Here is a 15318-nt window from a genome sequence, read left to right as displayed (position 1 = left end):
ACATTACCCAGGGCGCAAGTCTGGAATTTCACCACCCTATAAAAAAAAGTAGGTAGCAAGCAAGCAAAACGAGCACATTGATACCATAGTCTTGTTTTTGGAATACTGAGAGCCAGAACTGTCTTTCCCATTCATTACAGTCTCAGAAAAAATATGGTCAACAACCAACACCCAGAAGTTTGATCTAAACCATATTTTAGGCTGAAGGAAGTAAAATAATAATATCAAATATTCTTAACAAATAAAATGTAGCAGAATGAAAACATTTTCTTACCTCTGGCAGGAAATTATGTTTCTTGATGACTTGATATAACATTTCATGAGTTTCTATAGCAGGTCTTATATCTCCTTTCAAAACCTTACAAACAATACACACAGATAAATACAAACTTCCTTAATCAAACACTAAAAGAAAACAATCAGAATCTTAAAAAGGAAACAATATTATACCTCCCAAAATGAATATAAAATTTATGTAGTCATTGATTAATGTTATCACTGAAATAAAAGCTTACAATTAAAGGATTAGAAAGGAAAATTGTTGGGTCAATACTCAAAAGGGGTATCAGAGTTATAAAGAAAACATTTGGCGTTTATTTTCCCTTTCCAGACGTAACTGCCCAATGTAAGCTCTGCTTGTTCTATTAACTTCTTTTGCATTCTCTAAACTGTAAAATATATAGCAAATTCCAAAATGCAGAGTAGGCCCCTTATAACAGATTCAGCAGATGTGCTGATCCATGGACCTCTGCAGTATGAAAGGTATTTATTTGCTTCTAAACAGGTAGCTTCTTAATTTTAGGATGTATTTAAGAAACAGTCTAGTGAGTAAATAGGCTCTAAGAGTCTATTTATTTACCAGTGGATTGACTAACAGAAGTTTAATCTAAAGGAGCCTGTACAATTGTGCAGGAAATAAGTCAGAGACAATGTTCTTCTTTAGGCACATAAATCCATTACAGGACAAGGTAGGTAATACAACAGTGAAAAAAGCTTTATTTCTGGTGAAGATAATCATCTCCACATACCAACAGTTCCATTTATCATCTGCATTTATTTGCATCAGATAAGATTAAAGCAATCTTGGCACATAATTCTAAATCATTAATCACTATATAATACAATTCACATCATAGATATTGTAGATTCCTACCTGAAGGCCAGGAAAAAATGCAAGCAGAGAATCCATCCAGGTACGAGCAGTAAGCATTGGTTTGTGTATGTGTACATCAAGAAGAAGTGGGGGCTGGCTAATGTATCGCATAATGGCATCATAATGCTGTATAATGAAAGAGCAGTTTAAGATTATTATTAAACAGGATTTATATAGCGCCAAAAAAAATGTATACAGCATGGGTAAAATAAAAACTCAGTTGTTTTCCAATGAAAATCATTTAAATGGTTGCCACTTAGAACATCAGAAACAATTTGAAGATCTATGGACAACCCACCACTTATTTATTCTTATAAAAAAAAAAAAATGTGGGAACATAAGGAACATTTTTCCGTGCCAATGGGCCCGCAATGGACAAGAAAACTAGAAAGACATCAGATGAAGGAAAAGATTAAAAAAATTCCAATGGGGGGGATATAAGGGGTGTCAAAAGTTTGTAAAGAGGAGGCATATATCATGAAAATTTTTGGGTATCGCCATTTTGAGGATGAACACAGTTTTGATGTGTTACTAAATTATTTTACACAATCTCATATTTTATATATTTTACCAACATATTGGAGATAATACTTTGTGTTCACCACTGTACGATGCGGTCCTTGGAATGATGATCACTGACCAGATTAATCGATACCTTCAGATAAAACTTTGAGCAATCAGAAACAAACCTTTCCATTGGAGAACAGTCATCCCCAAGGTAGTTTGATTATGTGGACTGCATATGTTTCTGGAACCAATTTTTTTTTTTTTTTTTTAACACCCACAAATGTGAGAAGGTGTCACTATTTAGGTGGGCCTACCAATGGTAGGATATGTAAGCTGCCATAACTGAACTCATTCAAAAGAATAATAATTGCTTGGGTATAAGGGCGATCTGTTTTTCTTCAATAGTTTCAGCCACACCCCTAAAGCAAGCATTCAGATAACTACGTGACACCTTGTTTGACAATTATCTGAATACCTGAGCCGCATACTCATACTAGGTCAATGATTCAGAAGGTATTACAGGCAGAACATTAGAGCCCCAACCAGGCCAAAAATGGCAAGGCCTGCCTAAAAGTGCTTCAAAAGACGCATTGTACAACTCATGTGGTGGCATATTATATCTAGGGACAGGTAATGTGCATGCCTTCTGTAAGACATACTCTGCCATGAAATACTTTAAAGAAAATCTGTAGTAAAAATGGCAATAAGGCTGGCAGTGCTGATCAGTCATATATAAGTATCATGGCTATTATTTCAGATTCAATGACTTCACTACTTTCTACATCTCTACTAAAGTTGAGATTTAAACAAGTAAGCACATTTATGACCTCCAAATTTCTGACCTCCATTTTCCAAAACCAAATGCTTGCCACCAGGCAATTGGGTTTTTCAGACAATAAACAATATTAGAGTCATCAAGTGTTTCTCCTAGTATAGGCTTCCTTTAAGAGTTTTGTGTACTACTGGCTATAAGAGCCCAGGCCAGAAAAAAAAAAACTAACCCTGTAGTGCATCCCTAACTTAGTGGGGTTAAACCCCAACTAAACGTAAAATTGAACAAAGTAAATTGTTGTATATAGTAGTCTTATCAAAAATGTGTTCATTGGGGAAGAGGAGCGTAATAATCTAAAACTCATCTAGAAGATACTTGCACACTCCTTGCTTCCACAGCTTCACCTGAAACAGCATCTTCCTTCATTATGTCAAGAACCTTTACACTACTTATCCTTCACTTTCCCCATCATTCCCCCAAAAAATCTGCCCCAATCCACCATTCTCCTTAGCTGTGCTTGACTACAAGTCCTGCCCCTATTTACACATGGTTTCCACTGCAATTCAGGCATTCTGAAAAATGTAATCAACCATCTATTGTTGTTCAAATTTTCAGTGGTACGTGGTTACATATTATTGACTGTCTGATTTCAGAGATTAGAGGAAATAGATGTAAGGCAGTGTGCAATACTATTGGCCCTTGAAACAGATATTCCGCCTACATCTTTATTTCTATTCACAGTTAATTCACCTAATTCCCCAATTGCTATTAGGATTGACCTTGTTCAGCTTTAGGTTAGGTTGGTCTTTAAATGTTTTTGCAAAGGGTTGAAAAAAGTAAAAAGCATTTTTACTTACCTTATCCCTTGCACCTGCAAGCTCCTCCTCAAAGAACCAGTTAACCCCCACCCCACCCCAGCCTCTTCTCTACAGTACTCCTTGAAGACTCACACAACATTGCCTAAAATGCAGGACCAGTAGCCAGTTTGCATCTCACACACTGGTGCATTGAGGGGCCATTGTATTCTGAAGAGCACCCCAAAGCACCTTTTACACTGCACCGAGCTGTATGATGGTGTGCATTAGGCAAAATACTGTACTATGAAGCAGCATACGTGTGAATGAGCCCTAAAGGTTAGGATAGCAGGAGGACAATTACACCTGTGTGTATGCACATACAAATTCCTGCTTGCGCTATAGATACACAGTTTTTCACTTATCCTTGACCAAAATAAATTTTTTGTTTTCGTAAATGTCACTTCAGTCCCAGAGGTTACTAAAAACAGAGGTTAGTAAATAAAAGGTAAGAAAATTTCAGAACTCCATATTGCAATGCTTGTTCTAGGTCAAAGAGTTTAACTTTCTGAAGGAGATATTGCAAATAGCATCCTATATAAAAAGGAGTGGGACCTCTGTCTGAACAACAATGGCAAGTTTAGGAAATGAGACCCATTATTACCTTAAGCAGTCTAGCTACATATATAAATTATTAAGGTGCCTGTAACTGGAGAAACCTACTGAGCTGAAGTACATGTAAAACCTTTAGTATCATATATTCTTGTTACTTCGTATACATTGAAGAATTTAAATAGTTCTTCCACCTACTGTATTAAATCTTTCCAAATAGCTGTCATCACCAAGGAGTACGTAGGCCTTCAGTAAATATTCATAGTAAGAATCTATTCCTGCACCCACACCGCTGTCTTGAAAGAGAAAATACATTTTTATAGACACATGAAAAATATGGTGTAGACAATAGATCAATATCCACCGCCCATAAACCATAAGACCATCATGTAATGAATCCTTGCTTAATCTGATGCATCAATAAATGTCTAAGATGCAGCTTCGAAGGAAAAAAAATGCTTTACTTCTATGTTAATATACCGGAGGCAAATGACTGGTATGTATGTATATTCTAATAATGTAACTGATGACCTATACTATACAAGCAGGGTTCCTCCAGAGGTTCCAAGGGGTTCCTTGAGCAAAGAGCAATTATTGCCTCCCAGGTCAGTTTAACCATAAATTTTGTCTATAAGGGTGACATTCTTCCTAAAGGTCAGCAATTGTATGAGGCATTCTTCCAACTGACCACCACACTAATATACTGTGAGTTTACTCATATCAGTTCCCTAACACCTGAAAGTTATTTTAAGGGTTTGCCCCATGTTAAAAGTTGATAAAAGCTGCTCTATATAATAAAATCTTATGTGTTAAATGGAAATAACGCCAATTTCTACGCTTTTAAATACTGGCACATTATGTGTTATACTGCTGCTCATTCTGTATATACTCTTTAACATAAAAAATTTTTACTGGGAAAAAGTGATTTGTAAAAGGGTCTGTACAATATGTACTTATTTTAAAATATGTTTCTGCTAACACATCAGAGTCTGCAACAGGTAAAACAAAAAACAAATCATACAATTTTAGTGTGATGATCTCTTCAGTGTATAACTCTGTAAGAGCAACATTGATCTTCAATCTGAGATTTAATGGCAAATAGTTTTACTTACCTTTGCGTACCCAGTCTCCTGTATGAATATTTATTGTTACACCGACCAAATTGCTACTACGTTGCCTTTTCTCCCACAGAAAATCTAGTGCCTTTCGTGCATGTTCCTGTTAAGGTAACCAAAAGGAAGTCATCCTACAGTTAAACCTAAATCAGGTCAACACGTATATTTACCCACAGATAACATAACCCATTAGTTATGTGACACATCATAACAGGGAAGGAGTAAAGCTTTCCACTCTCACACACCATTTCTGATGGACTTGCTCTAATTTGTTCAGTTTGTTGCAGACATTTTAAAACTGAGATTACTATAGCTTGTTTTCAGTGATCCCATATTCTGCATTAAAAAAATACATATGCTCATTGGGAAGGGTGGATATGATGTCCATCACAACTATTTTACTGTCAGCTTTCTGCATCATTGGTATTATCAAACAAATAATATGTCCTAAATGGGCTTATATGACTTGACACAGGAGAGTGCTATCAGTATTAGATAGGCAGGGATGTAGGATGTTTTTTAAACATCACAGGAAAGGTGGATTCCATGTTGCCTAACATTAAACTACAATACACATGATGCCAAAATACAAAGAAAAACAAAAAGGCAGCTTTGTTGTACTGCAATACCCCACAAGGCTGCCTTTCTCTACCCATAAACCAAAACAAACAGAACTTGTCTTGCCAGCTATATCTTCTTTACTATTCCCTTGGTTATGTAATTTAAAAGAAAAAAAAGTAGAAAACTATTGAAACAGAAGAGCTACATAAAGAACATTGGTTATCCAATCAAGAATGGAGTTCCTGTATATCAGCCTCCTGGATCGTTAAAGAAAGCAAAGCAACATTGTATACTTTAGGGGGTTTGTTAATTGCTGGTTAGTCTTCGAACATAATCAAATATTAGTATACTATGATCAAAAAGAAAACAGAAATGGTAAAAAGTGTAAAAATGCAAACCTCAAACACTGGTATTCCAGTAAAGCGACTAAGTGCAGCAAATTCCAGGATCAGTGTTCCTGCGCATGCAGTACATGTGTCAGTTTCAGTGCCTGTCCTTGCCTCAGGTCTTCGCACTCCAAACTTTAAATTTACCTTGAAGTAATGAGAGAATATAATATTATTATACAGGGAATTTACATTTTAATACTTTTGTGACAGAGTAATTCAAACCTTTTAATCACAGCAAACTTTGTGGGTGAGTACTTGTGGATTTACTTTTAAACACAAAATTTGTCACCAGATGATTTGTAACACCATGCATTATTAACCACCTGAGCGTTACACCGATTTCTAGATTTCTGTTCCAAAAGCGTTACAGGTTTTAATGAATTTTTTTTTTTTTAAATTGTAGACCTGTAACTTACAGAAATATGTCCGAACAGGGTTCTAGTAGATAATATGAATATAAATTCTAAGGAGAGGACACCCGACGCTGGAACACGGACCCGACGCTGGATGAGCACAGTGGGACCAGGTAAGTGGTATTTTAATATAGACGAAAAAGTACGGGGTTATCCATTGTTGCAAATATTTTTTGCACGAAAAAGTACGGGGTTAGCGGTTGGGAGGTTAAAAGATGACAAAAGTTTAAAATATGCTTGTTTACTGTACATTCTTAAAAACGGTATATTGTTTACATTAATTTAAGCATTGTTTGAACATGCCAAAATTAGTAAGTAAAAACGATGTTAAGCGACACACAAAAATTAAGGGAAATATGGTATTTAAATGAAATTCTTACATCTTCCTAAGATTTAAAATAATTTACACATACAGAAGATTAACAATCACAAAGCTTTCTGGATACTTAAACATACCCTTGGATAAGGAAGACCACTTGTAGTGTTGAAAGCTGGAAGGAGTTTGTAGCCAAGCTCCTTAGCCATGTGCAAGAGTTCATCATTGTACCAAGTCATTCGTTCTTCTTTTTCTTTCAGCATCAAAGCGACAGAGTGTCCACCAAGGAGACCACTGAAACGTATAGATAAAGACTGCTCAGGTGCAGACACTTTATAATACATAAGCTTTGTTCATTCACATACAAATTTCCACCAAATACCCATAAAAAACAGAAAAAGAAGGCACAGAAGCATGGTCAGATGTGAAAAAGTACAACAAGGAAGGTATGGGTGAGGTTCATCAAAATTAACCCATACATGATTTAGTGAGGTGGGTGAAAAAAGAACTCACATATCTTTTACTGGTTTGAATGACCCTCCAAACATATTTCCATATGAAGCTTTTATATTGGGGGTTTCGTGTTGGAAGCGAGACATGTAGCTATCTTTTCTTGAAGAAGAGTTCACCTTGCCATGTTCAATTGAATTCACTTTTGTTGAACAGCATATGCACCCCCACACACACAAGAAGCCTTTACCTAAAGCATAGTTTGTCCTTGGTTTCTGGAGCAATTGGTATACAACCTCAAACTTAGAGTACTTTATTTCAGAGTAGGATTCTTTCACTGAAATGCACATTATATTGAATACTCAAATGTTACCATGTAATGTATGCATTTACAGTCAATATGGAGTCAATGTCAGGCATAACAGGTGACAAGTGCTTACAGCACCCTCACATGTTCCTAAACATGGTGCACTACTACCAAAGACAAGGTTTTCCACAATGGCATGTACATATGCATGAAAATTTGCTAAAAGCTTCTGTGCGTGTAATACTGTGTATCTTTTACCAGCCAAAGGGAGGGCAAAAAGTAAACAAGACTTAGGTCTAAAAGTTCCTTCAACGCAAGTAGCATTTATAACATTTAGACAACTGTTCAGTTTAACAAAGAGAAAATGTTAAATTTTTCATAAAAACAAAAAAACACACACACAAAAACAATGTAAAAATGACTAAACATTACAGTAGAAAATACTGAACATATACACTTACCCCAAAACTCGAATGTTTGTCTCAAAAACAGAAACCACAATATCATTGTCCAAGTTGACATCATTAATTACTTTTCTGACAGCATCTTCAAATTCCTGGGTTTTGTTTAGCACCTGAAATAAAATGATGTTGCTATGAATTTGTGATATGTACTTAAGTTAATACTGAATTTCACAAAAACACAGCAGCAGAATCCACAGAACAAGAGATGAAAAAATAAGATATACTGTATGACCGCAAATATGAACCACCGTGTAAACATCACACTCACTGTTCATTATTCATTTCAAAACTACATCTACACCATAAACTTACCACTAGAGTATCCAAAGTATCAATTAAAGTAAGAGAAAATCTGTAAAATAAAAAATAAGACGTGTTAATCAGTATAATGATGAATAAATTGACTTCTTGTCTGTATAAATATAACTAAAACACGAGCCTAGCTTAGTTCATGTTAGACAACATTAGCAAATGACAAGCTTATTGCAGAATAAATTAAAAATACAAATTTAAAAGTATTAGTTTTCTTTGTAAAGTACAGAACATTAAAAAAGACATTGAATAAAATATCTTTGGAGCAGATAAAACTAAGAAAGTTCTATTAGAACATATACACATTTCTGGTATTACATATCAAATTGCCTACTCTGATTACAAGGTTTGAATGTAAAAGATGCTCTGTATGTTTTTTTATGATGTATGCTTGTTCTCTTTTTACACCTGTTAACTTCCATGTTAAATTTATTACTCATTTGCAGGATGTTTTTTTCCATGCATTTCAAATACAATCTATTTTACAGTTTGTTCTAGAAATATGTTTTTTGTAGGTATAACATTTAAGTATAAGAAACTGGAATTGGGCTTTCAATAAAGCAAAATGTAAAATCAGCCTTTTTTATTGAAATTTGGAAATGTAAGAGAGAAAGCCAGCAGTGCTAGTCAATCAGACTGAACTACATTGCTATCAATCTGAACTATCAAGCTCACAGTGAGAGATTACTGCAAGGAGACAGGTGATGACTTCAAAAAACATGGTGAAGACTTTCTATTGTCCAGTAACCACCAGGCTCTTTTGTTTAACGTCAGTAGAGAAAACAGTCATAGACATAGCTCCATTAATAGAAATTTCCGGTAAAGACTTTGCATTTATAGATCTCAACCATGTATTAGTTTTTTTGCAGAATCAGTCTTTGGGGTAGGACTATGAAAAACAGGCTGGATTGGTTTGTATCTCAGCCTCAAACTTTTTTGCCTTTTAAAGAACAACTCTAGGAAAATGGTAAAGGAAAAAAACATGCAAAACAATTTTTTATAAATCTTTGTACAGTGAAAAGAATATAGGAGACTTACTTTCCCAAAGCATCATCTACATCTCCCCTGCTTGGTTCTTGTCCACGTATTCTGCCACGGCATGTCAAAGGCATCAGTTCGTCAGCAGGATATGCATGTTGCTAGTAAGTAAACACAACATACTATTAACAGTAATGAAACTGACAACAGAATCCAAATGGTTGTGGCTGAGCCCGCTAGAATAGAATTCGTATATAATAATAATTTAAACCAGGGCTATACAACTCCAGTCAAAGTCCACATGCAGGCAAGAAAATTCAGTACATTCAGTAAACCACACCTTACTGCCATTAGAGAAATGCTAAAAATGTGCGCAGATCCTCACCCTCAAGCACTGGAGTTTACCAACCAGCACTGTTTTTGTCCTATATAGTGCTGTGTGTATATTATATATTTGTATACGCACACAAAAACGAATCTGAAAAAGGCATCAGGCTGCCAGGAACATTAGGTGCATTTAATGACATTAAAAAGTGTAGAGAAGTTTTAGTTTTATACAACGATTACAATGACTCTCATACATGAGCTATACACAGTTATGTTGTTTTAAATTCACTCAATAAGAAGCAGTTTTCTACTGTTCCTATCTTCCAAAAACACAGTAATGCTCAAGAGACCTAAATAAACATCAAAGAAAGAGCATGTATCCTTAATGAATGATAGGTAGGTAACACATTAGCACTGCACTGATTTTCAAAGTCTGTAGAGCAGCCCAGGGTGCTGCTTCTAAACAGAGAACAGAAGACTCATGCAAAATCAAATCCAATTTCTAGCCATACTTGCATTAAAATGTGTGCATTAATGAATACAGAACAGTTTTAAATTCAAGGACAATACCAATATTACATTTTATAAATGAAATGAAGGGTAATGCAGTCTGATTAGGTATTGCAATGATTATTCCACAAAGAACACGCAGGAAGAAAGAGCAGGTGAAGTATGTGATGAGAAAAGGACCAACAAGGGTAACAGAACAGTAAATGAACAGGCAAGATCTTGATAAAACTAAGCATATATTACGAACATGGAAAATTACATAATAAATTCACAAGGGCAGCTTATATTTGCATTGTTCTGCTACTGCATGCAACTCCTCAAAAATAAATAAATGAAGTCAATGCATGATGAAATTACATTTGAAGTAGAACTGAAGCGATTAGTTATATTTTATCCCATATAATATTATTATATATATGAATTAACTAACTGCTGCCCACCAGAGAGCACAATAGACACTCAGTAGCAATGACGGTTTTTACTGCTGATGTGAACTAGGCCAACGTAATACACTTTACTGATTGAAGTTTTTAGTCTTTTGGCTCAATGCAAATTAAATCAAATGGTGAGCATGGTGAGATTTAGGTAAAACAAGCACAATATGCAGCCTAATATGAGCTAAAATTCACGACATTCAATCATGATGGCTGCTGTTCCATTACCATGTGGTAGCAACATTTATTCATTTCCCCTCAGTAACAAGTTGCTGTGCTGGGGGAAACTTTTGTTGGCTGGATGTTTTACCAGATGTTAGTCTGCCATAAAAGCCTCTGTATATGGGCAACAAAAACTCTCTCATCATTCCCCACTCTGATAATAAACAGGAACTCCAGAAGCACAGTCTCCAGGTTCCACATACATATGTTCAAACATGTTACAGGGACGACCTTGCTTACTGTTTAACAGGTGGTATAAGTCACACAGTAAAATCAAATTAGAAGAATGCTTGATCAGTATATCCCAAGGGTCAGAGCTTGTAAATGCTGTTTTGTCTACATACCATATAATTGCCATATGCATGATCAAACATTTCCAGCACTTGAGTCCTGAAAGAAAATGCAAATAGAATTTAAATATACAAATATGTTTTATTACTTATCCATTGCCTTGAAAAATATAGCAATCTATTTGTTAAAATATTCTGTAAATATTGTTAAGTTTTATAGAAAAACAAATGGCCAGCTTTATAAATAGTATTCATTACTTAGACTTCAATACATAGAAAGTTTATTTATGGAGAAGTATAAACCGTTTTGTTTTACCCAAACATCTTTGTTATATTTGTAGACGTTATAATGTACCTTGTCAAATGCATAGAACTACCAGATAACATTCTGTACTACCAGGGGTGGGCAAACTTTTTTTAGTCAGGGGCAACAATATAAAAAAAAAATGCCAGAGGGGCCGGGTCGATGGTAGAGTGGGCCCTGACCCTGTTCGGGGTGGCACTGGGTGGAGCAACGGAACACCCAAAGGGCCGGGGAAACATCCCCATTGGGCGGTTTACAGCCCGTTGGTCGTAGTTTGCCCATGCCTGCTGTACTACAGAGATCAGCTATGTAAAAGCTGGACACCAGACTACAGAAGCCAAATACACAGCTTAAAGTTGGTCATATTGGTCTACCCATCCTTTTCATTTTCATTCCCCAGGACAATATTCACCTGGGCAAATATAAAGGGTGAATCTCACGAAAATGTTGTTCCTATTTTTCCATATTTTTTGCATTTTGTTCAGCTAACTACTTATCTCCAGGTGAGCCTGCTCAACTCCTCTCACTATATGTACAATTAATGAGAGGAGTTGGGAATACAGGGTGTCCCTGGGTTAAAGACATTCGACATACGGACTACTCCTAGAAACTAACAGGGCTTCCCTGCTCCCTTGTGTGCAGGTCAGAGGCTTGGAGGGGGGGGGGTTGCATGACTTGCAGGATAAGTCTTTTGCTAAACACAGCTGAGGTTGTGGGTGATCTTAGGGACTGAGCTCTTTCTGCAGCTTTGTGTAACCCTTTAACAACCAAGACAAACTCTGCAGTTGTTTCTTTTTGCATATCAAAGCACAGCTTGCTCCACAAGTTAATGAATGTCTAGGATCCATAAAGTTTTTTTTTGCTTTGTTTGTGATTAACTCAGTGAGGAATTTATACAGTAACTGACACCATGCTGCCTAATAATATGTTGAGACAAACATCTGTCCCAATTGCATTTATTAAAATAATACACGTTCCAATTTACATACAAATTCAAATTAAGAACAAAGCTCGTATGTAACCTGGGGACTATCTGTATTTGTAAAAACGAGAATATTGTAAAAAGGAACCTCATTACTAGCAAAATAACACAAAGAACATAGCATGCTGCATAAATGTTATCAATGGCCAGACATGAGTTGGCACCCATTGCAAAAATAACATATCTGAGAATTGTGGCAGTTTATGTACCATTGTGGGTAAAAATCTGCATGTTATTAGTAAAAATCCAAATAATCCCAGATAAAATTATTATTTATGCCAGGAAATGTGGACATTAAACCTCAAGCAAGATAACATCCCAACAGTTGCAGCATGTCACAATATGTTATACAAGCAAGAACCCAACCTATTAACTATTGAAATTGATCCGAGAAAGGCTGAACAATCTATGGAGTGCAGTGCTTCAGACCAGATCTTTTGTCAAGTCCTAATTCAGGTTTAAAGTCACAACCCTAAAATGTCACCCTTCCTTGGGGATTCACTTCTAATGTTTCATGAGCCCAGACACGATGCATACAATCAAATAGATTCCTACATGGACCTACGGAGGTCAGATTTTGCTTCTCACATATTTGACTTCAACTGAACCAGATCCATCTCGGAATCTATTCGTCTGCCATTGTTTTTTCCTGGCAGAAATCTCTGGGGAACCAATAGACCCAGTGAGCAGTTTTTTCACTTTTTCATCTCCTGCTCCGGGGAGCTCGGTCAAGTGGTGTTTTTCATTCATAAAAGCATACACAGACAATGTGTTTGTTAGTGATAAGCGATCCATCTATTATACTTAGGATTGTTCCAGAGTGGACGATACTTATGTACCATATATGAATGGACTAAAAAAAGAGTTCTATAACGAGTACTGATGCATTATAGAGGCCAAGTTTTACAGCTCACCAATAGAAAATACTTATCAGGGGTGTAATATAGTAAAAGATGCTTCTAGTGAGGATGGAATATAATTCAATGATAACTTTGTACGGCACCTGTCCGTCCATAAGGAGTGATCTTGGCAACAATGACCCCAAGTCTGGATGTAGCATAAATCTTGTACTTTATTTGGCCATAATGACCATCATCAATGTGACTCCTCACCCCAGAGGGTAAATAGTGAATCATGAGGCGGACATACAGCAATGGGAAGTCATAGGAACAAGCATTGCAGGGGGGTCAGAAGGTTTGGGGGGGGGCTTCTGATGTTTTACAAGAAAGGGGACATTTCCTCCATGGATTCTCCTCAATGCACAGCACCCACTGTACCATCTCCTCCTCTATACAATGCGGGTCACACACAGGGCACCGAGGGGAGGGATCCCCCGGTATAAACACCTGACAATGGGTCAGATACCTGAAACCTATGCCCAGTGACAGCTCGCACACAGCTGATCTCTGTATAACAATACAACACCCCTCCCCCTAATATATTACAATACCCCCCCCTTCCCCAATACAAATCCCCAGACTGCACCTGAGCTGGGACTTCTCCTCCTTGGTCATAGCAGCAAGCCCGGTCCGCAGCACCACCTGGCACATGAGGTATACAAGCAGCTGTCTCCACATTCCGCCCCACGTCCGGGGCTCTCCCGCTGAATAGCTCATACTGGAGCCCCGGAAAAAGCTGCACACGTCCGCTAGGCCCGGGGTAAATGCATGGCTCAGCGAGGCGAAACCTGAGTGATTCCAAGGCCTGGCTTTCCGGCCCTGACCAGCGGACTAACGCCGAGCCTCAGGTGTCAACTGTCTGCCGCTGGCTGCCCGATGCTTCCGGCTTTCAGCAGCTCTCATGACGTACTGGGACGGGACAAGGCTGGTCCAGTCAGCGCGCTCTGCCCTGCGTAACGTCATAGGTGTGACGTGGAGCCGGAGATCCGGTGGGCGGGGACACAAAGCGATAAATGTGATTGGCGGTTATTCCTGATCATGTGTATGTGTATGTGTATGTGTATGTGTATGTTGTATGTGTATGTTGTGGATTGTGGACCCTCATCACAATGATATGAGTTGTAATAAAGCAATGACTGGGCAATGTGTACTGTAATATATGGCTTTGTTTTTTATCCTGACAATATCATATTTCCTGTTTTAGGTGACAACACACTCAACTGAGTGCTCAACCCAGCTGCTTCCATTTAAAGCAGACCTATCACTGAAATGTTTACATAAGGTAGACAACCCTTTTTTGTAAAGTGAAAATATCCTTTTTCAGGGGGTCTTTATTGTTGCGGTGATAAAGACAAAATTAGGGGGGCTTCTTTTTTTTTTTTTGTTTTTTAATAAAAGACAAAGCCCCCCAAATTTTTTCTTTATCACCACGGCATAAAGACAGAATGGGAGTGCAGAGCCCCCTGGGATATTCATATCTTCAATAGGGAGAAAAAAAGTGAGATCAGCTCTTTTTGTTTTCCCCAATTATAGCATGCTACTTAACCGGAAAGCTCCAGGGGGATCAAGGAATCTGCGTGAGTTTTATTTAGTTCTGCTTTAACCTCCTGAGCGGTTCATTTCTGCCTGGATTATATGTCTAAAATCAGTACATTGTCTTTCAATAAATTTTTTTTTTTACAATATATTATAATAGTATGAGTTTTATAAAGTTTGAAACACAAAATCATGTCAAAATAAATAAAAAAATAAATGTAATAGTAAATTTAATAATAAACTTTGACAAGTTTTCGTGTTTCAAACTTTATTATACTCATACTAATCTATTATACTGAAAATAAATTTTCATAAATGACAATGTACCACTTTTTGACATAAATCCAGTGTATTGCATTTAATACAGTTACTTTGTGGTGAATGCAATACAAAATAATTTGAAATTTCTGCCGCACCCCTAGCAACAGCCGCACACACCAAAGTCACCGGGAACTCCCGGGGACCGTCAGCGCACTCGCCGGGGGACAGATCGAGGAAGAGGATGTGGCCAGAGGATGGCAGGACACTGGAGGACGCCGATGGGAACAGGTAAGGTTTAGGGTTACCATTTTCAACTTTTTTTTTTTTTTTTTTAGCCCAAGCCACACTCGGGCTTACTGCTCAGGAGGTTAAGTGAATAGGAACAGACAGGACAATTTTTTTTAGCATGT

The 15318-nt window shown here is 37.1% G+C and overlaps 1 protein-coding gene across 2 annotated transcripts in view; it reads right to left on the bottom strand.

The window, feature by feature from the left end:
- Positions 1–14027, bottom strand: part of EDEM3 (ER degradation enhancing alpha-mannosidase like protein 3) — a 28361-nt gene extending 14334 nt beyond the window's left edge. The window contains exons 1-11 of one of the 2 annotated variants that reach the window (XM_072420113.1): positions 13698–14027; positions 10981–11026; positions 9204–9304; positions 8166–8205; positions 7851–7963; positions 6773–6926; positions 5913–6047; positions 4951–5056; positions 4037–4134; positions 1154–1279; positions 275–358 (exon numbers count right to left, since the gene is read on the bottom strand). In XM_072420113.1, coding sequence (XP_072276214.1) covers positions 275–358; positions 1154–1279; positions 4037–4134; positions 4951–5056; positions 5913–6047; positions 6773–6926; positions 7851–7963; positions 8166–8205; positions 9204–9304; positions 10981–11026; positions 13698–13828 — 1134 coding nt within the window. In that variant the 5' untranslated portion in view covers positions 13829–14027. The remainder of the gene's footprint in view (positions 1–274; positions 359–1153; positions 1280–4036; positions 4135–4950; positions 5057–5912; positions 6048–6772; positions 6927–7850; positions 7964–8165; positions 8206–9203; positions 9305–10980; positions 11027–13697) is intronic. The other variant, XM_072420114.1, reaches the window with a different exon arrangement.
- Positions 14028–15318: the final 1291 nt, after the last annotated feature.

This window comes from Pyxicephalus adspersus, chromosome 8 (genome assembly GCF_032062135.1).
Source record: "Pyxicephalus adspersus chromosome 8, UCB_Pads_2.0, whole genome shotgun sequence".
In the NCBI taxonomy this organism is placed as follows: Eukaryota; Metazoa; Chordata; class Amphibia; order Anura; family Pyxicephalidae; genus Pyxicephalus; species Pyxicephalus adspersus.
This window is presented reverse-complemented; position numbering and strand designations above follow the sequence as displayed.